Source organism: Calidris pugnax, unplaced genomic scaffold (assembly GCF_001431845.1).
Source record: "Calidris pugnax isolate Ruff unplaced genomic scaffold, ASM143184v1 scaffold469, whole genome shotgun sequence".
In the NCBI taxonomy this organism is placed as follows: domain Eukaryota; kingdom Metazoa; phylum Chordata; class Aves; order Charadriiformes; family Scolopacidae; genus Calidris; species Calidris pugnax.
The window spans coordinates 234148-258044 of NW_015091303.1; the positions used below are offsets into that span (position 1 = coordinate 234148).

General features: G+C 58.8%; 2 protein-coding genes across 3 annotated transcripts in view; one reads left to right on the forward strand and one right to left on the reverse strand.

Annotated features, from left to right (window-relative positions):
• PI4KB (phosphatidylinositol 4-kinase, catalytic, beta) overlaps window positions 1-17168 on the forward strand; it is a 38704-nt gene extending 21536 nt beyond the window's left edge. Inside the window, exon 12 of the mRNA XM_014960843.1 lies at window positions 17150-17168. The gene's annotated coding sequence lies outside the window, so the exon portion shown is untranslated. The remainder of the gene's footprint in view (window positions 1-17149) is intronic.
• Window positions 1404-18555, reverse strand: ZNF687 (zinc finger protein 687). Of its 2 annotated transcripts, XM_014960842.1 has the most exons (10): window positions 18447-18555; window positions 9731-11997; window positions 7283-7461; window positions 6709-6760; window positions 6166-6290; window positions 5723-5885; window positions 5153-5449; window positions 4021-4133; window positions 3605-3746; window positions 1404-2777 (listed from the first exon to the last, which is right to left on the reverse strand). In XM_014960842.1, exons 2-10 carry the CDS (start codon window positions 11975-11977, stop codon window positions 2304-2306), a joined length of 3792 nt encoding a protein of 1263 aa, XP_014816328.1. In that variant the 5' UTR covers window positions 11978-11997; window positions 18447-18555; the 3' UTR covers window positions 1404-2303. The 2 variants fall into 2 exon arrangements, with proteins under 2 accessions (XP_014816328.1, XP_014816327.1); XM_014960841.1 differs by lacking the exon at window positions 6166-6290 and having other exon boundaries at window positions 6584-6760.
• Between the last annotated feature and the right edge of the window lie 5342 nt (window positions 18556-23897).

Genomic DNA, 23897 nt, shown 5'->3' on the forward strand with positions numbered 1-23897 from the left:
TTTTAACATTTCCCTGAGCAAAGACTGTAGAGTCTAAAGTGTTCGGCTCAGGAACGTGAAATCTACTTGTGATAAAGGACAGAATTTGAGAGTCTCGGTTGCTCTCAGCTGAGCAAATCTCAAACAGGGCCCTGTCAGGAAATGCCCCTCATTTTCATGACTCTGTTGCAGAGGCCGAGCGGCTGCTGGCTCTGGTGGACGTTTTCCATGTTGCCTGGGTGGCCAACCCCGCTGATTTGGGGACAGTTAGCATTCTGTTACTGCCACAGCAGTCTTTTTTTTTTTTTTTTTTTTTTTTTTCTCCCCTTTTTTTTTTTCTTTTTTTCTCCTTTTATTTTAAAAGCCCCCCCTCAGTCTCCTTGTGCCCTTCAGCTCAATCCACCTGCAGAGAGGGGGGGGATCCCCCCCAGCACTTTAAATAAAAAGATGACTTCAGATTAATGTACTTGAGATAACAATCATGCAGATCCAAGTATCGCCCGTACCCTTCCTCATCTGTGAACTCCACCAGAAAATAAGGAGAAAAAAAAAAAAAACAACAAAAAAACCAAACAAACCCAAACCAAAAGAGACCCCAAAATCACAACAGTAGCTTTTTTTTTTTCTTTTTCTTTTTTTTTTTGTGTCACTTTTAGTGTATGGTACAAGTTTACAGAGCGTTAGAGGTGGGTTATTCACAGGGAACGAGGAGCCCAAAGTTAATTACTGAAATAATTACTGACACGAACACCCTACCCCAAGCACAGGCGCGAAAACGAACAGAACGAGTAGAAAGTTCCTTTTTTTCCAGCTGGTTTTTGTTATTTTTTTTTTTCTTCCTCCTTCCCCGAAGGTGCTGGGGGGAGGGAAGAGCCCCCCCCACCCTGTGCCAGGGCTGAGCTCTTGCACACGCGTGTGTGCAGGGCTGTGGTTCACGGGGGCTGAGGAAGAGGAGCAGCCGGGGAAGCCCAGCCCGAGCAGAGCCCCCCCTGGCCCCTGGTGGGATGGGGGGGTGGCAGCAGGTGACACTGGTGACCCCAAAAAACAGTCCCCCCCCAGGACTCACCGTCAGCAGCTCAGTCTGTAACGGGGTTCAGCGGCTTCTCCTCACCCGGCACCGATCCTGCTCGGGGAGACCCTCCTCCTCCTCCACGGAGCTTCGTGGTGCCACCACGGGGTGATGGTGCCACCACGGGGATGATAGTGCTCCCACGGGGTGATGGTGCCACCACGGGGGTTGATGGTGCCACCATGGGGGGTTATGGTGTCCCCATGGGGGTGATGGTGCCACCACGGGGGTGATGGTGTCTCCACGGGGGTGATGGTGCCACCACGGGGGTGACGGTGCCACCAGCTCCTGCTGATCTCACCCAGAGGTCTTTTCTTAGCTCTTCTTCTTCTGCTGCCAAACAAACCTCGTGACGGTGCCACCAGCTCCTGTTGATCTTGCCCAGAGGCCTTTTCTTGGCTCTTCTTCTTCTGCTGCCAAACAAACCTCTCCTCCTCCTCCTCCTCTCCCCGAGGAAGGCTGCCAGCCCGGGGCCCTGTGTCCTGGGCACGACACGAGGAGCAGCTGAAGGGTTAGTGCAAGTGGTGGCCGAGGGGACACGGGGGCCATGGAGAGGGTTGGGGGGGGCATCTCTGCGCCGATGGCACCGGCCGCGAGTCGAGTCGGTGTCTCCCGGCGAAACACAAACAAGCGACATTCAAAAGGGAAAGAAAAAAACCCAAAAAAACCAAAAAAAAGGTGGATTTTGCTGAGACGTCGTTGTCAGCACAGACGTCTCTGTCCCCTGGTCCCCGGCTCTGGGGGTCCCTCCGGATGGAGCTGGTGACCCAGGAGGTGGCCCTGGGGTTGCCAACACCGGCCGTGGGGTTGTCCCCATGGGACCAAGGCCACTGTCCCTCCCCACAGAGTGGCCGTGGGGGGGGTGTCACGTCCCCGTGCGAGGAGTCACGTCCCCGTGCGAGGACAGAGCAGCCAACAGCAACCCAACCGTTTGGTGGCCCCGAGAGCGGGGCAGCGAGTCCAGACTCTGCCCTTCAGCCCCCGGGCAACAAGGCAGCAGGAATCCTGCCTCCCCCCGGGGGCCACCAGCCGAGCCCCTCCATGGGACCGGGCACGGGGAGTCCGGTGGGATGGTGCCACCAGGGCTCCGCTCTCTCTTCTTGGCTCCTTCATCCCAGCCCACGTGGAAACGCTGCCCAGGAGGAGGAGGAGGATGAGGAGGGAGGAAGGGGGAGCCCAGGCCTCCCATCGCAAAGAGCTCTGTGCTGATGTCTGTACAGGTCTCGTGTCCCCCTCCCCGGTGCTGCCGGGGGCTCTAGTTTTCGGGGCTGGCGTTCTGCCGGGCGCGGATGAAGGCCATGCCGTGGGTGCGGAAGTGCGTCTTGAGGTTGAGCTGGGTGTCGAAGCAGCGGCCGCAGACCTTGCAGGAGAGTTTTCCGTCGGTCGCCGGTTGGGCCCCTCCTTCCAGGGGGCTACGGGGCCCCGGCTCCTCCAGCTCCGTCGCCCCCTTCTTCTTCTTGTGGGTGATGAAGCGATGGCGGTTGAGGGAGACCTGGGAGGTGAAGCAGAGCCCGCACTCCCGGCACTGGTGGGAGCTCTCGTCAGTCCGGTGCTGGGGAATGTGCTCCTGGAAGTCGGCGGAGCTGCTGGCGAGGTACCCGCATTTTCGGCAGCGGAAAGGAGCCTTGCGGTCGCCCTTGGGGTTTTTGGAAGGGGGGGTGGTGCTGTCGGGTTCCTCGCTGCACGAGTCGCCCTCGTCCGAGGAAAGTTTCCGCTTCCGACCAGACACCTGCGGGAAGCCAGCGGGGAAGATTTTTGGTTTTTTTAGAGTTGGAAGGGACCCTAGAGATCATCTAGTCCAACTCCCCTGCTGAAGCAGGATTGCCCAGAGCTTGTCAGAGCATGTTACTCAGGAGCATCCAGGCGGGGCTTGAAAATCTCCAAGGAAGGGGACTCCACCCCCTCCCTGGGCAGCCTGTCCCAGGGCTCTGTCACCCTCACCCTGAAGAAGTTTCTCCTCATGTTTGAGTGGAACCTCTTCTGGTCCAACTTGTGCCCGTTGCCCCTCGTCCTCTCACTGGGAACCACTGGAAAGAGTCTGGCTCCCTCCTCCTTCAACCCTCCCTTGAGATACTTGTAGGCATTGAGAAGGTCTCCCCTCAGCCTTCTCTTTAATGGGTGTCCCATCCGAGGAGCAGATCCCAGCCTCCTCGGGGACTTCCCAATGGGCTCCTGCAGAGATTTCCTTGGATAAAGTCCCCCCAGGAGCCGTGTCCCTGTTGGTATTCCCGGCCAAGGGGCTCCCACCACAGCCTTCGACTCGCCTGAACCCTCACACCAGCTCCTCAGCCAGCCCCGAGCCGGGGGGGACACTTTGCCCCCTCTCCCCATCACAGCGAGAGGCTGAGCCAGGTCCCAGGAGAAGCAGGAGCCGAGCTGTGCCCAGATGGGACCCTCACCCACCAGTGGGCACTGGGCTCCCAGTGGGAGGGAGCTGCTGGTCCCCGGCGCTGCAGGACGTGCGGGGGGAGGATGATGTTTCCAACCCTGCCCAAACCCTCCACGAGCACCCCCAGAGAGCACAGACACCCCCAGAGAGCACAGACACCCCCGTACCTGCCCAGTGCCGGTCCCGATGCGGGCGATCACCACCTCCTGGCTCTTGGTCTGGTCGGTCACCTTGATCCCGTGTCGCACCTGGATGTGTTTCTCCAGGATGAGGCGGCTGCTGAAGGTCCGTTTGCCCTCCGTGCAGTACCTGTGGGAGGGGGGGGCCGTGAAGGGGTGCTCCCTCTGGGAGAGCTCAGCTCTGGCATCCTGACCCCCAATTCCAACCACAAACGTGCTCACCCACATCCCTCAAGAGGGTATAAAACCTCCCTGGTACCTCCTTCTCCTCCTGCTTCCACGCCACTTGTTCAATCCCCATCACACTCCAACCACCTGTAGCTGAGCCCTCCCAAAAACTGAGGGGAACCAACGTCACCCCCTCCCAAAGCAGACCCCCTCCCAGAAGAAGGTGCTGCGGGTACCGGCAGGGATAGACGCGCTTGATCCCTTCGTGATTGACGCGCACGTGTCGGCGGAGGCTGGGGGCCGAGCAGAAGGAGCGCTCGCACAGGTGACACGGGAACTTCTTCACCGACTGGGAGGAAGGAAGAGGGGTGAGCAGGGCACGGGGAAAGGGGGGACACAGAGGTGGAACTTGCTGCTGCCTCCCATTTCCTCTCCTCCCACCCCACGTTTGGATGAGGAGGATCTGGGCCTTGCCATAGGGCAGATGGGGCACTTGCGGGACACCTCGCAATGGGAGGTCTGGATGTGGGACTTGATGGAGTTGACCCAGGTGGCCAAGAAAGCCAACAGCATTCTGGCATGTATCAAGAATAGTGTGACCAGCAGAAGTAGGGAGGTGATTATGCCCCTGTACTCAGCACTGGGGAGGCCACACCTCGAGTGTTGTGTCCAGTTTTGGGCACCTCAATCCAAGAGAGATCTGGAGGTGCTGGAGCGAGTGCAGAGGAGGGCAACGAAGCTGGTGAGGGGGCTGGAGAATAAATCTTATGAAGAGTGATTGAAGGAGCTGGGGCTGTTTAATTTGAGGAAGAGGAGGCTGAGGGGAGACCTCTTCACTCTCTACAACTACTTGAAAGGACACTGTAGAGAGGTTGGTGCTGGTCTCTTCTCACAGGTCATTAGTGACAGAATGAGAGGGAACGGCTTCAAGCTCCACCAGGGGAGGTTTAGATTGAACATTAGGAAGGAATTTTTCACCCATTGGAACAGGCTGCCCAGGGAGGGGGTGGAGTCCCCATCCCTGGCTGTGTTTAAGGGCCGTTTAGATGCAGTGCTGAGGGACATGGTGTAGGGGAGGACTTTGTAGAGTAGGGGAGATGGTTGGACTCGATGATCCCAAGGGTCTCTTCCAACCTCAATGATTCTATGATTCTATGACCCCTCCAAAGACCACGTTAGAGGTAACAATCCCTGGCTCCCCAAAACCTCAACCCCAACCAAGTCCATACTGGGGCAGGAGTAACACCCAGCCTGCAGCAGAGCACCCTCCCGGCCTGGCAAGGGGTGTCCTGCCCCCCCTGCTCCGTGCCACAAACATTCCCTGCCCACATTCCCGCCTTCCCGGAGCCCCCCAGCCCCTCTCCCCACCTTGCCGTGGTCCTTCTTCATGTGGGAGACGTATTCGTCGCGCTCGGGGAACCAGGAGTGGCAAACGCCGCACGTCCACCCGCTGCCCTTGGACTTGTTGACCGTCTTGCGTTGGAAGCGGCTTCTCTTGGTCTTGCGCAGCTCGGGGGAGCTGGGGGGCTCGTCCTCCTCCGTGGACGACGACGAATCCTCCGAGATCTTGGACACGGGGGTTTCAACGGGCTCCTGCTTCGGCGTCAGCAGGACGGCCGCCTTCTTGGCCAGGTCTTCCTTGGGCTTCTGGGGCTGATGAGTGTTCTGGACAGCACGGACAAGGTGTTGGTGGCTGTTTGGGGTGGGGATGTCCCCCCCAGCACTGCAGGAAGGGGGAAGGAACCCCCCCTAGATCCCAGCCTGGCCCATCTCCTCAGCCTTCAGGACAGGGGTGGGGGAAAGGGAACCAGATCTCAGGGTCTTAGTGCCTCAGTGAGGAACTGACAGACCTCATCTGGCCTCAGAGGCCCCCGGTGAAGGATAATTAGCAAATATCGTTATCAAGAGGGTGCGTGTGGGGCATGACCACAGCCTCACCTTGAGGTGCTCCAGCATGGTGCGCTTCTGGGCGAAGAGCAGGGGACAGTCCGGGCACTTGAAGACACTGACCCGCTGGTTGAGCAGATGCTGGTCGAAGTGGGAGGAGAGCAGGGGCTTGTGGGTGAAGACCGTGTCGCACATCGCACACTTGTAAATCATTCTGGAGGAGGGGGGAGGAAAAAATAACACAAAAACTCACCACTGGTTGGCACCAACCCGGGCTGGGATGGAGAGAAATTGGAAGAACCCCTTTGGCAAGAGGGCAGAGAGAGCCCTGGGTGCAGCCTGACCCACGCCAAGTTGGGGGGAAGTGAAAAGGAGCTGGATACAGCTCCTCAGGCTGGAGCTGAGCTCTGCCCCCCAACATCCCACCCCCTGGGGGTGCTCCCAGTTCTCCTGGGGACACCCACTGGGACGTCAGCTCGTGGGGGGACACTTACTTGGACTGCTGGTTGCTGAAGCCGGGGTGCTGCGTGTAGACGTGCGCGTGGGCGCTGGGGGCCGACTTGAAGGCCATGGGGCAGATGGGGCACTTGTGGAACACCTCGCAGTGGGAGGTCTGGATGTGGGACTTGATGGAGTAGGAGGGGGGAGGAAAAAATAACACAAAAACTCACCACTGGTTGGCACCAACCCGGGCTGGGATGGAGAGAAATTGGAAGAACCCCTTTGGCAAGAGGGCAGAGAGAGCCCTGGGTGCAGCCTGACCCACGCCAAGTTGGGGGGAAGTGAAAAGGAGCTGGATACAGCTCCTCAGGCTGGAGCTGAGCTCTGCCCCCCAACATCCCACCCCCTGGGGGTGCTCCCAGTTCTCCTGGGGACACCCACTGGGACGTCAGCTCGTGGGGGGACACTTACTTGGACTGCTGGTTGCTGAAGCCGGGGTGCTGCGTGTAGACGTGCGCGTGGGCGCTGGGGGCCGACTTGAAGGCCATGGGGCAGATGGGGCACTTGTGGAACACCTCGCAGTGGGAGGTCTGGATGTGGGACTTGATGGAGTTGACCCCACCGAAGACCACGGCGCAGCTGGGACACCTGGGGAGCAGAGAGAACGGGAGGACGGGGCAGGGGACGACCCACATGGGGACCTCGACACCAACAGCAAGGAGAAACGGGGGCACAAGGGCCCACACCTGCCCCTTGCCCCACCGTGGGGCTCGGGAAGAGCCCCTGCCCCAACAGACACCGGGATCCAAACCAGTTCTGGGCTCTGGGAAGATTCCAGTTTGGAATAACCAGCCCTGCCCCTCGCTGGTGGATCAGCTCATCAGAAGGAGCAGGGAGAGAATGGGGGGGTCTGATGATGCCGGCCATGACTGAGGTGAAAGAGGGGCCAGGGGGTCCCGGGAGGAGGCAAATTCCCCCGGGATAAAGGGATGAGAAGGAGAGAAGGGGTAAAGTGAGAGGTTCACCCTCAGCCCCACACCCGGCGCCCGTGGGGAGAAGGAACATGGGTTCCTGCCCCAGCTGCAGAATGGAAACCCACCACAGACTTGGGACCCCCCCTTCGGGTCCCGGGTGTCCCCCCACAAGTCCCCCTGCCCCAGGAGCCCCTACCTGTACCCGACCCTGCGGGAGAAGTGCAGACAGGCCTCCTTCAGGTGGGCCTCGAAGTTCGCCAGGAGGAAATTCCCCCCGCACTCGGGGCAGACGTGGGGAGGCCGGTTTTTGTGCATCCTCTGGTGGGCGTTGAAGCTGCAGCGGTTGGACATGATCATGGGACACGTCGTACAAACCTGGGGAGGGGGGAGAAGAGCACCCAGAGGGTCACCCGGGCACGTACCACCTGTACTAAAGGGCTTTGAAGCTACGCAGAGGGACCGGGTGACAACCTGCAGCACCCAGAGCAGCCCCAACCCAGGTGCCACCGGGGGGGAGAAGCAGCAGGACCCTGCAGGGCACGTTTTAGGAGATAATCTGCCCGCATTGGGTAATCAGAGGATGCCTTTTCCAGGCTTTTCATCACAGATGGGTCCCAGCTGCCACGTGTGCCAAGGGGCAGCCAGGGACCAGCCGCACGATGAGGGGCTTTTACCGGAGGGAGCGGGGGCGTCGTCAAACCAGCTGCCAAAATCCCTTTGAAACTATTTCTAATTCCAGGTCAGGATATGGATGTGGGGATGACGAGGGGAGAAGCTGAGAAGGACTTGGGGAAAGGGGCTGGAGCTTCCAACAGGAGCTGCCCTGACAGATGTGATTATCAGGGCAGAGTGGGGCGAGGAAGGAAAGGGGCAGCCCTGGCCAGAGGCTGTCCCTGGGGTCCAAAGCACTGCCAGGAGACACCCCAGGGTGATTTTGGGAGCGGGACAGCAGGAGGGAGTCAGGGATGGGAGAGGGAACAGCAGCTAAAGACAGTCCAGGAGATGGAGCGGGGACAAGGGGAGGTCAGGAAGGGAGAGGGGATGAAGGGTGGCAGGTGAGGAAGAGGATTACGGAGGTTTATGGCTTCAGCCATCCCCGACCCTTGCTGTGCTGGGGAAAGCCTCTGGGTCTCTTTTAAAGGAAAAAAAAAGCTGTTTGTAGGAGGTGGTTTAGGAAGGTGGTTTAGGGAGGAGTCTGTCTGCTGGGCTTGTCCCTGATGTCCTCCTCTTTGTGCCCTCCTGCCCCAGCCCTGGTGAGGACCCCCCCGTCCTCCCCGCGTCCCAAACCCGCCATCGACACCAAAGGCTACGAGAGGGGATGGGAGGAAGGAATCCTCCCATTAGAAGAAAGCTCCTGGGGACAATCCATATAGACACGTGAATTTTGGGCTCCTGGTGACCTTCAAACACACCAGGGCCCTAATATCTGCGTTTGAACAGCGGCCCTGGCCACAGCAGAGCTTCAGAGTAAACAGAGTTACCAGGAAACAGCAAATTCCTCCTGTGCAGAGGAAGCAGAGGGGGCTGGAGGAGGGGGCTGAAGGTCTTGGCACAAAGGGAAAGGTGAGGACATGGAGGACATGGCACAGGGGGGACAGGGCTCCTCCATGGACCTGTTTTCCCTCCTTGCCTTTTAAAGGTCACCCCTCGGCAGCGTCAGTCCTGCGTTTGCTGGATGCTGCCCACCCGAGCACCCCAGGGACCCCAGGGCTGAGGGGGAAAATAAACCAACCCCAAACACCCCCCTTTTCTCCTGACTCCATTTGTGCTTCACGTCGGTGAAAGAGGAAGCGGCGCCCGGGGCTCTAACATGGCCCCGTCCCGCAGCGGGGGCCAGAGGAAGGGCCCTGAGGCTCAGGGACCCAAGGACCCCTCTTCCCTCCTGCCTGGGGGCAGCTCCACCACCAGTTGATGGCAACAGCCTTCCTTCCCTCCACCTAGTGCCTCCTGGGCATGAACTGCACCCTGGCTCAGGAGTTTTCCTTCCCACAGGGGTTTTACACGGGGAGGAATCAGGCGTGCAGGGGCTGCCTGGATCCCCTTTGGAATCACAGAATGATTTGGGGTTGGAAGGGACCTCTGGAGATCATCTCCTCCCACACTGGAATCACAGAATGCTATGGGGTCGAAAGGGACCTCTGGAGATCATCTCATCCCACCCCCTGCCAGAGCAGGGGCACCCAGAGCAGGTCCCACAGGATCAAATCCAGGTGGGTTTGGGATGTCTCCAGAGATGGAGACCCCACCACCTCCCTGGGCAGCCTCTGCCAGGGCTCTGCCACCCTCAAAGTCAAGAAGTTCCTCCTCACGTTGAGATGGAACTTCCCCTCTTCCAGTTTGTGCCCGTTCCCTCTTGTCCTGTCCCTGGGCACCACTGGAAAAAGCCTGGCCCCATCTCCTGACCCCCACCCTGGAAGGATTTCCAGGTGTTGATCAGATCCCCCCTCAGCCTTCTCTTCTCCAGACTCAAAAGCCCCAAGTCCCTCAGCCCTTCCCCACCAGAGAGATGTTCTAGTCCCCTCATCATCTCCACAGCCCTTTGCTGGACCCTCTCCAGCAGTTCCCCATCCTTCTGGAACTGAGTCCTCCCCCTGCTGTCCCACAGCCCCGGGGACTCCCAGTGCCCTCCCTACCACCTACATACCGTGCTGCTGGTGGTCCCCGTGGTGACAGCCTGCTGGAAATGGGCGGCCAACCCAGCTTTGTCTTTGCATTGCTCTTTGCACTCCAGGCACCTGAAGCAGCTGTAGTTGGTCTGCTCCGAGCTGTTGCTCAGGGGCAGGATGGGGAGGTCCTGAGCCCCGTTGGCCGCGGCCAAGGCGTCCTGAGCCACCCCGGTGACTTTGCCGGCGGGGAAGGAAGCCACGGAGACCAAGGGGGTGATGTCCGGTTGCCCGATCATTTGATCCAGAGCGATGGGCCTCATGACCAGGTGGGAGCACTGCATCACCAGCCCCTTGTCCTTGTGCTCCCGGGCGTGCAGCAGCAAACTGCACTTGTTGAAGAAGACGAGGCGTTTGGTGCAGTGGTTGCAGGTCACCTCGATGCGCATGCTGCGCCGGTCGTAGTGACGAGCCAAGCTCTTCTCCAGGGCGAAGGAGTCCCCGCACTCCAGGCAGCGGTACCCGAAGGGAGGCAGGGTGAGGCTGGCGTCGGCCGGAGGGTTCAGGTTGGGTTTGTACGTTGGCAAGAGGTTCTTACTGTTGAGGATCTTGTTGAAGGCTTCCACCAGGCTGGATTGGCTCCTGGAAATGACCGTGCCCGCGATGGTGGGGGACGGTTTCTGCGGCTGCACCATCACCACGGTGGTGCCGTTGACTTTCTGGTTGGCCGTGGTGGTGATGGTGGTGGTCTGCGTCACGGTGCTGATGTTGGTCCTGGTGTCAGCCTTGGGCAGGGTCTGGGGCACCAGGTTGATGATGTTCTTGGCCACGGCTTTGCCCGTCTTCGCCGGCAGCACCACGGATTTCTGCTGAGCCACGCTGGCGGCGATCAGCATGGCGCTGCTGGCGTTCTGGATGGTGGAGACGGGCAGGACCGTCCCTTTCAGCTTGGTGCCGTTGCCAAGCTGAACGCTCACAATTTTTGGCCCCTCGATGGCTTTCAAGGGGCTGGAGAGGTCCATTTTGTCCTTGGACACCTCCAGCGCGATCCCATCCTCCTTCTCTGCCGACGTGGAGAAGCTGGCACCCTCCAGAGAGGTCTCCTGGGAGCTCTGCTCCACCTGCCCCTTGGTGGAGCCCGGCTCCGAATCCGACGAGACCCTGGTCACTGTCCGGGTGATGCTGCCACAAGATGTTTTGATGGTTTTAATCCTCACTTTCAGGGGCCGGGAGGAATTGGAAGAAGGGGAATCGTTGTTGTTGTCTTCCTCCTCCTCCTCTTCCTCAGCGCTGGACATACTCTGCGGGCTTCCCATTGTCTTCTCCAGAACTTCGTGCTCTTCCTTGAGGGCGATGCTGTCCAGCTGCTTGGGAGAAGTGGGGAGGCGGGGGCTCTGCACCACCGGGGAGGAAGGCTTGAAGAAGGGCTCCCGGGGGCTGGGGGGCGAGCGTTTCACTTCAGGGAGGTGGCTGGTCCCACTCTCCAGATTTGGGTCCGAACCGGGCCAGGACGCGATGGGAGAATCATCCGTGGAGTAACGAACGGTGACGGATTTGAGGTGATCCAAGGGACTGTCACCCAAGGCTGCAGCCAAACCCTTGGGGCTGGTTTCGCGACCCACCTCCTCCGAGTCTGACTCCTCTTTTTTGATGCAGGGGATGGTGGGAGGGGACCCGTTGGCACCCCCGGCCTGGCCCGTTTCGAAGGGCTGGGGGAAAGGTGGGGGCAGGTTTTCGGTGCCCTCCCCCATGGGCTCCTTGCAGTCCAGGGAGGGGGTGGGGGACGGGGAGAGGGAGGGCACGGCCAGAGATTTCTCCTTCACTTTACACTCCCGGGGTCTGTCGATCAGGTTGGCGGCGTTGTCTTCGTTGGGATCAGGGCTAAAATGAGAGAAGATATCCAGGGGTTTGGGGCCTTTCTCCTTCACCCAACACTCCCCGTTGGAGGATGCCACGGTTTCCACAGCCCTGGAGGTGGGGGACCTGGGCATCTCGGTGGCCCCAAAGCCGTTCTGCAGCAAACGGGGCCCGATGACGTGCCCATCTTTACCACGTCCATCCAGGGCATCGAGCTGCTCGGGACAGACCGTGTTCTTCACGATCACGCTGACAGCGGTGATGTCCGTGTGGGGCAGGACGTGGTCAGGGGGTCCCGGCTCCCCAGGGACTTGTTTGATGTGAGCGTCCGCTTCCTCGTGGCCGGAATGGATGGCCTCGTTGGTGTCGATGTCGGGAATATCGAAAGCTGCCAGAAGGTCATCGAAATCCGGAGTTTTCATGTCACCCATGGTGGGGAATGTGGCAGAGTCTGAAACACAGCAAGGAGAGAAGCGTTAGAATCAGGACCTGGGCTGGTGGATGAGCCACCAGAGCCACACAGCAGAGACACGGGTGGGAAGGTGTTTCTCCTGAGCCCAAAATCCCCCTCCTGCCCTCCCTTTGAACCCCAACCTCACGCCCCTCTGGCAAACCACGACGTTTCGTGACCTTTTCTGCTTTGTTTGTTCATGTATTATCTTTTGATCTCCAGCCAGGACAGAAGAACGTTCAGAAAGATCCCAGTGCCCTGAGAGAGACGTGGGAGCCCACGGGACGCAGCCTGGCAGGGACAGAGCAATCCCCCAGGGATCGAGGAGCTGAGGAAGGGCACCAGGATCAGAGGGTCACAATGAACCACCAGCCGGACACGGGTCAGGACCAGGGAGCCCGATACGACGCAGGAACCGTCCTTCTCCCCCCTCCGATGGCAGCAAGGCCACCCCAAGGCCAGCCCCACGAGGACACGGCTCACGAGGAAGGTGAAACAAGACTCAGGTAAGAGACCTCGAGCACGTGGACCGTGGAGCCAGGGATGAAGAGACGCGAGAGGCCGAGGGGGGAGACATGGCAACAGGTTTCAAAACATGGCTGCGGCGCAGACAAAGGGAATAATGTTCCTCCTGTGGCTGCAGGCTGGGTAAGAAATCCCAGGATTAAGCTGCAGGCAGGGGATGTGGCTCAGCCAGCAGGAAAGACTCTGATTTGTAAGGATCCTGCCAGGCAGGAGAACGGGGGACGCCCCACGTGCTGGAGAGCAGCTGGACACGTGTCTGTCCAGGGGGAGCAGATCTGCCGGGAGGGGATGAGGGGGGAGGTCTCGAGTTTTCTGCTCTGTGGCAGGTGGATGGTTATTCCTCACGTCAGCAAAAGCCAAAAAGAAAGAAGAGAAACCTTTCTCTCAGGGGCTGTGAGAAGCTCAGCCCGTGTGGTTGGCAGCCGGGGGCCAACAGCTCCATAGCCCAGGGCTGGAAGCCCTCGGTCTTGCCACAATTTATGCCAGAAACAAGTCAGGGCTCTGAAATCTGCCAAACCACCCACAGGAAGGGAACCCGCAGCGTTTGTCTCAACAGATTAGCCTGAGCATCCTCCCGGCAGCGGCACGTCGCAGGCACCTTCATCTGTCACCTCTTCAGGTGGCAGCAGCCATCTCCTAATGGTTGCTGCGGAAGGGAAGGGTCCAGAGTCCCTGCAAACGTGCTGCTGCGATAGATATTCCTTTAATATAGATTTAATGATCTCCTCGAGTCCTGTCCACTTATTTGTGAGGAGTGGGAGTGATGGAGGAAGGGAAGGAGGGAGGGAAGCATGGAAGGAGGGAGGAAGGGATTCTTGGCGCCGGCCAAGAAGGCAGTTACGCTAACGAAGCTGGTTCCCAGCTCTCCCATTGACCAGGGATGGACACAGACTGGTTCTCCCTTTGCCTGGGCATCCCTGGGGGCGAGCAGCAGCCATCACAGCCCCACTGGTGGCCGGAGCAAAAGCCACCAACTACCTCATGCCGCTGGTAGTCTCTCGACCAGCCTTCACCCTCTCCAACCCTGGTGAGAAAGCAGCGTCGGAGGCCAAACGGGGCCCAGAAACAGCCCTGCACCGCTCTCACACGTGGTTTGGGCTTTTTTCTGTGCCTGGCAACCCCCCTCGTCCACCCAATTCAGCTATTCTCAGGCTCAGCAGGGCTGCAAAGGCCCCGGTGGCTTTCCCGACAGACAGCTTAGCGAGGAGGCTTAGTGGAGCTTTATTTTTAACTCTCGCCGTAGGTCACCCCAAGGGGATCTCTGGCGGGTGCAGCGCGGGGTCTGTGGGCCACCAAGGGATCTGCTGCTCCAGGACGACGCTGATATTTTAAATAAAAATGGGCAATTTTCTACTGGCGTCGGTTCTGCCGGGGCCAGGGAGCCCCGTCCCCCGACCCAGGGATCCTGTGATAACTCAGGACAAGCCCTCTCTGGGTCTTAAATCTCTACTAAAGCCAAAGGGGAAGAGGGGAGAGAAGAGGCAGCTCCGTGGGCAGGAGGAGTATTTCTAGCCTGCAAGAGCATGAAGGATTCGACACCGGAACAAGCCACTGGGAGACAAGAAAAGGGCAATCTTGGAGGAAGGCATCCACCCCACGGGATGGGGAACCACCGAGGCAAATGGCAGAGCCCAGGATGATCCCCTGAGAGCAGAGCATCACCCCCGGGGACACCCAGGATGCTCGGCCCAAATCTCACCAGCCAGGCCGGGGGGGTCCGGTTAGTGACAGCAAAACCATCTTTGTGAGGTTAAATACACAGGAATAAGGTCTCAGAGAGCACGAGTGGGATGTGCTGCTTTCTCTCTCCATAAACACGTGGGGTTTTTAACCAAATATCCTGTTCCTCTTCGGGATGAGTCAAAATGCACCTGGGTTTAGAGGGACAGAGCCTGTCCCTATAAGAAGGGCTGATAATCCAGATCCCAAAAAAAGAGAAATTAGCTTTCTCAAAGCAGTTTTCCCCACGTGCTCCTCCAGGCAAGGCAGGGCTTCAGCCCTGGGCGGAGGGGAGGCGGGGGTGAGAGGAGCAGAAGGAAAAGCACCAGGCTTTAAAGCACGAACGCCACGCTCCTCTTCCAGCCCTGCCATCTGGTTCCTGGGCACAGGAGCTCTGCCTGAGAACGGCGTGACACGAGGACATTTGTTTTTCAAACGACTTTTCCCTAATCGCCGTTTAGCAGGATACAAATATTTACAGTAAAGCAGAGAGAGAGGAGCAGGTTGCTGGAAAAGATGCCCAAGAAGAAACCAGGAGAGACGTGAGGGAAATTCTCCTCGATCCAGCGCGGAGGGAAACGCTGCCAGCTCTGTCCTGGCAGGGCTCGGGTCAGCAGCCTCAGCAGAGCCCCGAGGGATGATGATGGATCCATCTTCAGGCTCCACAGCGCTTTTCCCCGTGCTGGGAGATGGCTCAGAAGCCAGGCAGAGGAGCCAGCCTTGCTGCACCCTCCTGCAAGGCATAAATCCCCCTCCCTGAGCAAAACCAGACGGGGCTGAAAACACAAAGCTGCCCAGAAGAGCTTCTCTGCTGGATGGGACACACGTTGGTGGGAGGGTGGACCTCCGTGGGGATGCAGAGCCCGGCGACCCCCACTTCATGTTTATCAGGCTCCCTGACAGGGAGAGGAAAGAAGGAACCCACAGCACCTGATTTCTCTGAGCTCACAGGTGGATTTTAAACATATCCCACTGATCTTCAACTGTACCCCTCGATTCTTTCCTTCCCAGACCCTCACTAAAAGGTTTTTGTGCCTTGGTTGCCTTCAAACACCCTGCCTCTGCCTTGGCCAGCCATGCTTTCAGCATCCCTGCTTTTAAAAGCAAAACTGATTACGGATCCTCTGCCTCTTTTTTTCAAAACTTCCAGGCAGGAATGAAGTCACGTACGAACCGTCCATCGCTTCCACGCTCTCAGAGATGCTCCTCAGCTGGTGGCTCCCCACCAAAGGAGGCTCCTCCCTACAGCTGCCCCCAGGATTTCTCCTTGTTTGGTGTTAACAGGAAGGCCTCCGCCCCAGAAGGGGTTTTTTGTTGTTGTTGTTGTTCTTAGAAATCCTAAAATCCTAATCTTAGAAGTCCCGAGATCCCCCAATTCAGCCCCTTCTGTTGGAAGGAGAATCATGGTCCCGAGGCAGTAACTGGTATCAGAAGGAGGGAGCAGGGACGGAAGGGCCCAGCTCCACCTCGGGCTCCACTGGGAGTTATTTTGGTAGCTCAAAACACAACTATTTTCTTAGGCAAAAGAACTATTTTGCTGAGGTGAAACAAAGCCAAGGAGGGGGGAAGGGATGGGTATTTTTAACCTGACTGGCTCAGCGCGGGTAGCTCGCTTGCCTCACAGGAAAATAAAAGAGTTTACAACAAGCACCAGCTTCACCTGGAAACAGCTTCTGACGGGGGCAACAGAGCCCCACCGGGCACTAGCCCCCCCCTCATGCAGGTTGCCCCCCAACCACCCATCAGTGTGGGAGCTGCTCCACAGGTTGGGAAACCACAGCACGGGGGGAGAGAAAGAGTCAGATCTTCTCCATTTGTGGAAAAGACCCCCCAAATCCTCTCCAGATTTGAGGGGGAAGAGCTGGGGAGGAGAAGGTTGCCAAACTCGTTTGCCAGCCAGCCCTGAGCATTGCAGCCTCATCTCTGAATTAGAGGCCAGGAGACTCCCCCTGTGAAAATCCCCGCTCCGAGGTCCTGCCCAGCACCAAAACCACAGCAAAGCACAAAAGGGACACGGGGTCACCCCGAAACACACCCCATGGAGATGGTTGCCCTGATGAACCGTGAACACACAAGGCAGGGCCGTGCACTGCCAGCCACCCCGCTGGGGTGAGGACATGACGACTGAGCCACGGGGCTCTCGGAAGCAGGACACGACCCAGGACCAGCCAGGAGGCCGAGCTGGGCAACCCAAACCCCAGGAAGCTGCCAAGTCCAAAACCACACAGTTACCATGTCCCCTTTCCACCCCTTTTCTACCCCAACCACGCTGCCGCCCCAGCCGCCCCGTGCCCGCGAGCTGTAGCCTTTCAGTAGGTGACTCCCGAGGTCAGGAATGCCAGATGTCACCTCCCTACAAGTGTCCCCAAGGCCACACGGGGTTTTGAACTGAAACCATCAACGCTGCGCTAAAACCAGCCTTTCCTCCAGCAAAAGCACAAAGCTGGAGAGACGGGGCTAGAGCTGGGAAGCAGGGCAGCCACAGCCCCTTATTTGCATCAGGAACGTACACACACAAACCCCAAGCACACCAATAATCACCAGGCTTTCAGTTTCAGGCCGAAGGAGATGGTTTCATCTCGGTCTGCTGCTCACAAACCCATCCCCGGCGTCCAGCGCGGCCGCCCAGGCTCTGGGAGGACATGGATCTCACTGCTCTGCCCTGGACAGTGGTGTCACCGCTGTCTGGGGACAGAAACTGGGTGCAGGGACCAGGGTTGGCAGCCAACACGCTCATTAAACAAGCTCAGGTACCTGGGATGGAGCGGGGTCCGGCCCAGAGGCGGCGGGGACGGGCTGGAGCTGGTCCCCAGCAGGAAGAGGAAGCAGTTCTGCTGGTAACCAGGGTTCCTGCCCGTCGGAAGAGCAGGAGGCCAGGAGAGAGGCAGGTCCTCCATGGCACAGCAAAGACAACAAAACCCCACCAGCCTTGGGAGAACAGCCACAAGGAAGAGGAGATTCACCGTTTCGGGGCAACCTAAGCATCTCCCCGCCAGAGCCGGCAGGGCAGGAGCCCAGGGGTTTCCCACCAGATGATCCCCCTCCCAGAGTGAGCTCATCACCAATTAACGAGGCAGAAATTCCCACCCGGGGCTGACACCGGCCCCAGCTCCATCGAGCGCCACCAAGACACAGCCCTGACTTGGTCCGGTTGAGGGGAACCACCACGAGCCCCCCCCAGAAGCTAACAAGGCTCACAGCTGAAATAGTAAGACAAGGAGTAACTGCTGAAACACCCCTGGTATTTTTATGGCTCATTTGCTTATTTAGTCTACCACTAAAAGATAAAATGTTGTTAAAAAGCTCCTCTCCGGCCAAACCTCCCTTGAAAGAGAAGTTTATTTGTTGACTATCTGCCCGTTATTTGCCCAGCTCACGGCTTCAGACGCCCACCCAAAGTTGGCCACAGCACGTGTGGAGCTGACACCGCTCTCCTTCCCCCAAATCCTGCTGAAACCCCCCCAAAACCTGCCAGCACCAGCTCAAGCGACCGCTCACCCATCGCCATCCCACGTCCTCCTCCGTGGGCCAAACCAGAGGCAAGTCCATCCCCACACCGTGTTCCTGCGCTGCTCACACACACACTTGGGCTAAAAAACCCCTTAAAATGCTCCCCCTGGCTCTCAGACCCTCTTCCCTGTGGGAGCCTGTGCCAGCCCTCGCAGGGAAGGGGCTCCCAAATGCCCCCCAGCCCCGGGTTCCCCAGGGGCTCCCCGAGGGCTTCCCACGCCATGGATTTTCCCACGTCCTCCTCCGTGGGCCAAACCAGAGGCAAGTCCATCCCCACACCGTGTTCCTGCGCTGCTCACACACACACTTGGGCTAAAAAACCCCTTAAAATGCTCCCCCTGGCTCTCAGACCCTCTTCCCTGTGGGAGCCTGTGCCAGCCCTCGCAGGGAAGGGGCTCCCAAATGCCCCCCAGCCCCGGGTTCCCCAGGGGCTCCCCGAGGGCTTCCCACGCCATGGATTTGGCACGGGACCAGCAGAAACACCGAGTCCCCCCCTGCCCCCCAACCCCGGACCACCGAGCCTGGGCTCCGGAGCGACCGGAGCGGTTCAGACAAAAAAGCCCCAAAACGCTGGGACTATTTCAAGGGCTTGCTATTTTTAAAAAAGCTGCTTTTCCTGTTTCCCTCCCTGACCCTGACGGGGGACCTGCTGCCCGCCGGCGAGTTTGCACCAAAACAACAACAAGAAAAATTACCCTCCAAAAGGCGACTCGGGGCCCAAAGTTAAGCTGGGTCGAGCCCCCCCCCTCCGTCACCCCGGGGTGTGGGGGGGCTGTGGGGGGGCCCTGCCTGCGGCCGCCGCGTCCGAGGCCAACGGGAACGGCTGCTTCTCCCGGCACCACGTGACAGGCGGGATTAGCTTCCGAGGCACAGAGGAAACCTTTGACAAAGCCTGTCCCCGAGCTGCTGCTCCCAGGCCTCCAGCCCGTGGCCTCCCCGGGGCCTCCCTGCAGAAAATAAAAAAACAAAAAAAACCCCACCAAATCTGCAAAATAACCAAGATCAGAATAAGGAGGAGAAGGTTCACCTGGGTGGCAGGGAGCCCCGGCGGATCGCTGCCCTCGCCGCTCACTCCCGGAGACTTGTTTTCCAACTGATCCCCTGCTAAAAAGCCCCCCAGCCTTTGTGCAGAGGAGACGTCACCGGTGAGAACAACTGTTTTTAATGAGCCTAACGAGCGCTGGGTGTTATACAATCTTCAGAGGGGGGGAGGACAAGGGGGAAAAATTCCCCCAGCGACAAACTCGCCGCACCTGGCGCGGCTTTTCTCCATTTCAGAGCCCCCCCTTCACCCTCCAAATCCTCCCCAGCCCCTGTCACTGGCAACTGGTGGAGAGGAGGGAAGAAAAGCCCCCGGGAGCCCAGCTCTGGGTTGTGTATCCAACCAACAGGCATCTGTTCCCCTTCCCTCCTCTCCAGGGCACCTCCTGCTGCCCCCGAGCTCATGGAGGATGCAGCTGGTGCTGGGGAGGGATGGGGATGGGGATGGGGATGGGGATGGGATGGGATGGGATGGGATGGGTGGCACAGAAGAAGGATGACCCTGCCTTGCCCTTCCCCTCCTCAGACACAGCAGAGCCCCCACGCACCGCAGAGCCAGTGCCCAGATTTCGTGGTCGAGAGACCACATGAGATAAACACCAGGCTTTTCCTTCGTTTTGGGGCTAGAAGCGTAGCTTTGACAAGTTTTGCACAAGCTGGTAGGAGCAGCCGTGCTCTTGTAGCAGCAAACCACTTCCAATGGTTTGGATGGCTCAGGTGAAGTTTCTGGCGGCGGCAGCTCGCAGTGCCCTGTCCCAACCAGGGTGTCCCCAAAAAGGAGAGAGCAGCCCCACAGAGCTCTTTCCCTCAACGAGAAGCTGTGACCAACTTGATGTCTTTCAAGCGACACAGCACAGTGTCATTCTACTGCCCAAACTGAGGCCAAAAAGTAAGATTTTGAGGTGAAAGGATTGAAGAGATATTATTTGCTGAGAGGGAGCTACACAGGAATCACCCGGGAGGATCGCTCGCTCCCAACACACGGGCTGTGCTCCTGCCAACCCCACCCAACACGGATGCTGAACCTGCAAGAGGACTTTGTTTTCCTCTCCATCCCCATCCAGCATTTCCCCCTAAGAGATGTGGCGCACAGGGAACATCCTAACGAGCTCAGGCTCTTGACGAAGCTGGGTTTTAGCCCCTGCTCCCCATTACACGTGAGGAACCCGAAGCACGGGGTGATGTGAAGGCGACACCGACGGAGCTGGAGCATCTCCCACCACATCAGCCCTGACTCGGAGCCCACCCACCAAACCCCCTACCTGCTGGGGCTACGTCCTTCCCATCCTTCCCCTCTCCTCTTCCTCAGCTCCTGCGTAGGCCCCCCCAGGCCGGCTGCTCTGGGAACCACCTTCTGGTATCTAACGCGGTGCCAGACACATCCTCCAGCTCCAAGGCTCGTTAGCCGCCCCTCGTTACTTTCCAGAACTATAATTAGTTTCGCTAATGTAAAAGGCAGGAGGGACTCAGCCAGGCTTGGGGAGAGATAACACAGGCCAGAAGAGAAACAAGGGTTAACGTTAAGAACGGCTCTCGCACGTTAAAACTCTTTATTTAATTCCACGTCCGTGGATCCAAAATTAAAATCCGTGGACGCACGGACATGGAATTAACCCCCCCACACCCCCTCTTCTCTCGCTTGTCATGGAGGAAATACTCACTCCTCCTTTTTGGGATGGAGGGAACAGGCAGAGGAGAAGCATTAAGGGCAGCAAAGAAATTTGGGGAACAGCCCCACGGGCACCCCCACATCCCCAGCCCTCACGGGGTGTCTGTGCCCTGCTCGTGCCCGTCCCCCCACGCTCATCCCACGCTCCCCCATCACCACAAATGCTCTTCCTCCCCTTCCCCTGCAGCATCCACACCTCGAGGGACCCCTGAGGTCCCCCGGTGACACGTCCCTGCTCCCACTCGCATCCACTTGCTCCGTCATGGTCCAAACCCCCCCAGCCCCTTGCCAACCCCCCCCCTTTCTCTCTCTGCCTCCTCATCTCCTGAGAATTTGCTTATTCAGCAAAACCTTTGGCGGCACAGCCGGCAAACGCCGTCCCCGCTGCGCTTCCGGAGAGGCGGCCGCTGCGCCAGGGACCCGAATCCCTGTACTGACCTGATGGGAAGGAGCTTCTGGATGGAGCAGAGGAGGAGAAAAAGGGGGAAAAAATACTGGGGGGGAAGGGACAGAGTGGTATCGGGTCTCCTGTGTGGGAGAGGGGGAAAATGATGGCAAGGGAGGTGGTTAAACAAGAACCAGTGACACGTCCTTACTCCCAACATGACATCATGAGGTCAGGGCTCAGCGGGGACGGCTGCAGCGGGAGGGGAGGGAAAGAAATGAGAAATAAAGAAAAATAACCCAGCACCAAACCCCTCTGGGAGTTGGGGGTGGTCCCACGGCAGCCAGTGGTGGCTCTGCAGGTGGTGGGAGATGGAGGGGTCCCTGCCTTGCCTTGCCCCCCCAGTGCAGCCCCCCTTTTTCTCTGCCATCCCGGCGCTGCTCGCAGGGAAAAGGGAGTGAGAATCCCCATTGGTAAGAGCAGGGCACCCCAAGGACACCGTGGGGCTCCAAAACACCCCAAGAATCTCAAGGATGAGACGTCAGAGAGAGAGAAAACATCCAATGGGGGAGGACAGACCGTCCCTGCTGAAGGACAGAGTGAAGCAAAAGGCGCGGGGTGCCCAATTTTAGGATTCTTTAGGATCTTGTAGAAGGGGGAAAGGTCTGAGTCAAACCTCCAGAGCCCTGAGCTGACCTGTCCCTGCTCTTCTTCACCTTCCTGGAGTTCAGGAGCAGGCAGGGAGGAGGTAAGCTCACGACAAAGGCAGCATCTGGGGAGTTTCGTAAGCCGCCATCTCCACGCCAAATCCCCCAGGCTCCTCCTGCTCCCGGGGAAACACGCACCAGACCCGAAGGCTCCCGGCTCCGGGAGCTCCACGTCCCTTCTCCCAGCAGGGAGGCTGACGTCTGCAGCCTTGACGTCCTCTCAGATCTAAGGAAAAACCCTCTGAGGGCTTCCAGGCTCAAAACACGCAGGAAAAGAGCACCTAAGGGAGGTCTAAGGACCACTTGTCCTCAGTTTAGAAACCCCAGAGCTGCCCAAAGCCACCCAAGGGTGCAGGCAGCAGAGCAGAAATGGGTGCTCCAGCTCCATCCGTCAGCCCTTCCCTTTGCCCGGCCGGAGCCACCAGCAGATCCAAGAGGAGTGAGGCCCGTTCCTTGCTCAGGAGCAAACTTCAATCCCATTTTTTGCACAATCTGGACCTCCCCCTGCCTCCCCCAGCCCTCTCTTTAGCCAGTTTCCAGCCCCATCCCCAGCCAACAGGATCGTTCTCTCCCAAACGTCCAGCTCCGTTTACCGAGAGCGTGACGGGGAGAGACGTTTGCTTCAGGCTTTCCCAAAAAGAGCTGGCACCTCCCGGTTCGGACCAAACAAGGAAAGGATCACCCCCAAAAGAAATGTTTTTAGCACAGGAGGGAAAACGCTGCTGGAAGAGCAGCTGGCGGGGGGGCTCCAGCAATTAAATCCTCGGCAAACGCTTCCAGTACAAAATCCAGGCGCTCGGCACCTCCGGGAACAAAGTCTGTCCCAGGAACACCCTCCTGCCGGGGGCCTGATGGGGTTTTGCCTCCCCCCACCCCGTTAAGCAGCAAATAACCCTTGGAGGGGTTCACCTGGACCCCAAAACAGCCGTGGCTGCGGGATTGAAGGGGAAGAAGAAGACACCAGGATGGGATGAGCCCGGCAGAGCTCGCTCCGGCAGGTTGGGAGTGGGTGTTTGTGGGGCAGAGATGTGTGGGGATCCCCACAGGGATGTGTGGGGAGCCCCAACGGCTCCTGCGGGGACTGAGCCCATAACCCATCCCAGGAGGAGGGAGCTCCTGGCCACGCTTCCCACTGTGTCCCATCCCGAGGCCGAGGGACAGGAGGAGCGGTGGGATTCACTCCACGGATCCCAGCACCGGAGGGTTTCACGGCCGTGCCCGGATCACACACGGGGGGAAGGGGACACGGTGGGATGGGTGGCAGCTCTCACCCAGCCTGGCTCCCCAGACGGGGAGAGATCGGTCACTTTAAGGCACTCCAGGAGTTTAATTATTAATTTTCCCCACTGAAATCCACTGCTTTGCCCCAAGCGGTGCCTGTGCCCGGCCTCGGAAAGGGCTCTCTTTGTCTGTCCCTCTGTCCTTCCTTCCCTCTTTCACTTTTCTCTTTGCTCCTAGCACATGAAAAGGCTCCCTGGGGGTAACAGGTAGAAAATAATACTCTGCCAGGGCGCTGGATGGGCCATTTGAAACCCTCGGCATTGTTTTCCCCCAGTTCCAGGCGGCAGCAGGGGATTAAAACTTCAGCCATTCTGGGCGTGTTTTGTGCTCCATTGTGCTCGGCATTAACATCTAAACAGGTCCCTGGGCCAGCCAGGGGCCGGGGCTGGGCATCTACTGGCCCCAGCAGCCTGGCCATGGCCCGTGCCCCTTCCTGCCCGTACCCCAACCCAGCAGGACGTTTGGGGGGGTCGAGGGGGAGCGGAAAAGAACCGCAGTGATTTTTGGAAGGGTCACGGCAACCCCATAGAATCATGGAATGGTTTTGGGTTGGAAGGGACCTCAAAAATCATCCAGTTCCAACCCCCCTGCCCTGGGCAGGGGCACCTCCCACCAGACCAGGTTGCTCCAAGCCCCCTCCAACCTGCCCTTGAACCCCTCCAGGGATGGCCATGGGGTGGCAAAGCCGTCTCTGCCGGCCAGGATCCCCAGCCCAGGACCCTGTGTGGGTCTGGGAGGGGGAGAAATACCCCTGAGAGTAACTGTTCCTTGAAATGGGTGCATTTAGGGGGCTCTGGGAGGTCCAGCCCTGCCCTGGGGGCTGTCCCACAGCTGCTGAGAAGCACAACTTTGCCCCAAAAACATGCCAAAAAGAAAAACCATAAATTGCAAGAGCCAGGCGCTTGCAGAGTCACAGAATCATGGAATGGGTTGGGTTGGAAGGGACCTTAAAGGCTCCCCCAGCAACCTCCCACCAGCCCAGGTTGCTCCAAGCCCCCTCCAACCTGCCCTTGAACCCCTCCAGGGATGGCCATGGGGTGGCAAAGCCATCTCTGCCGGCCAG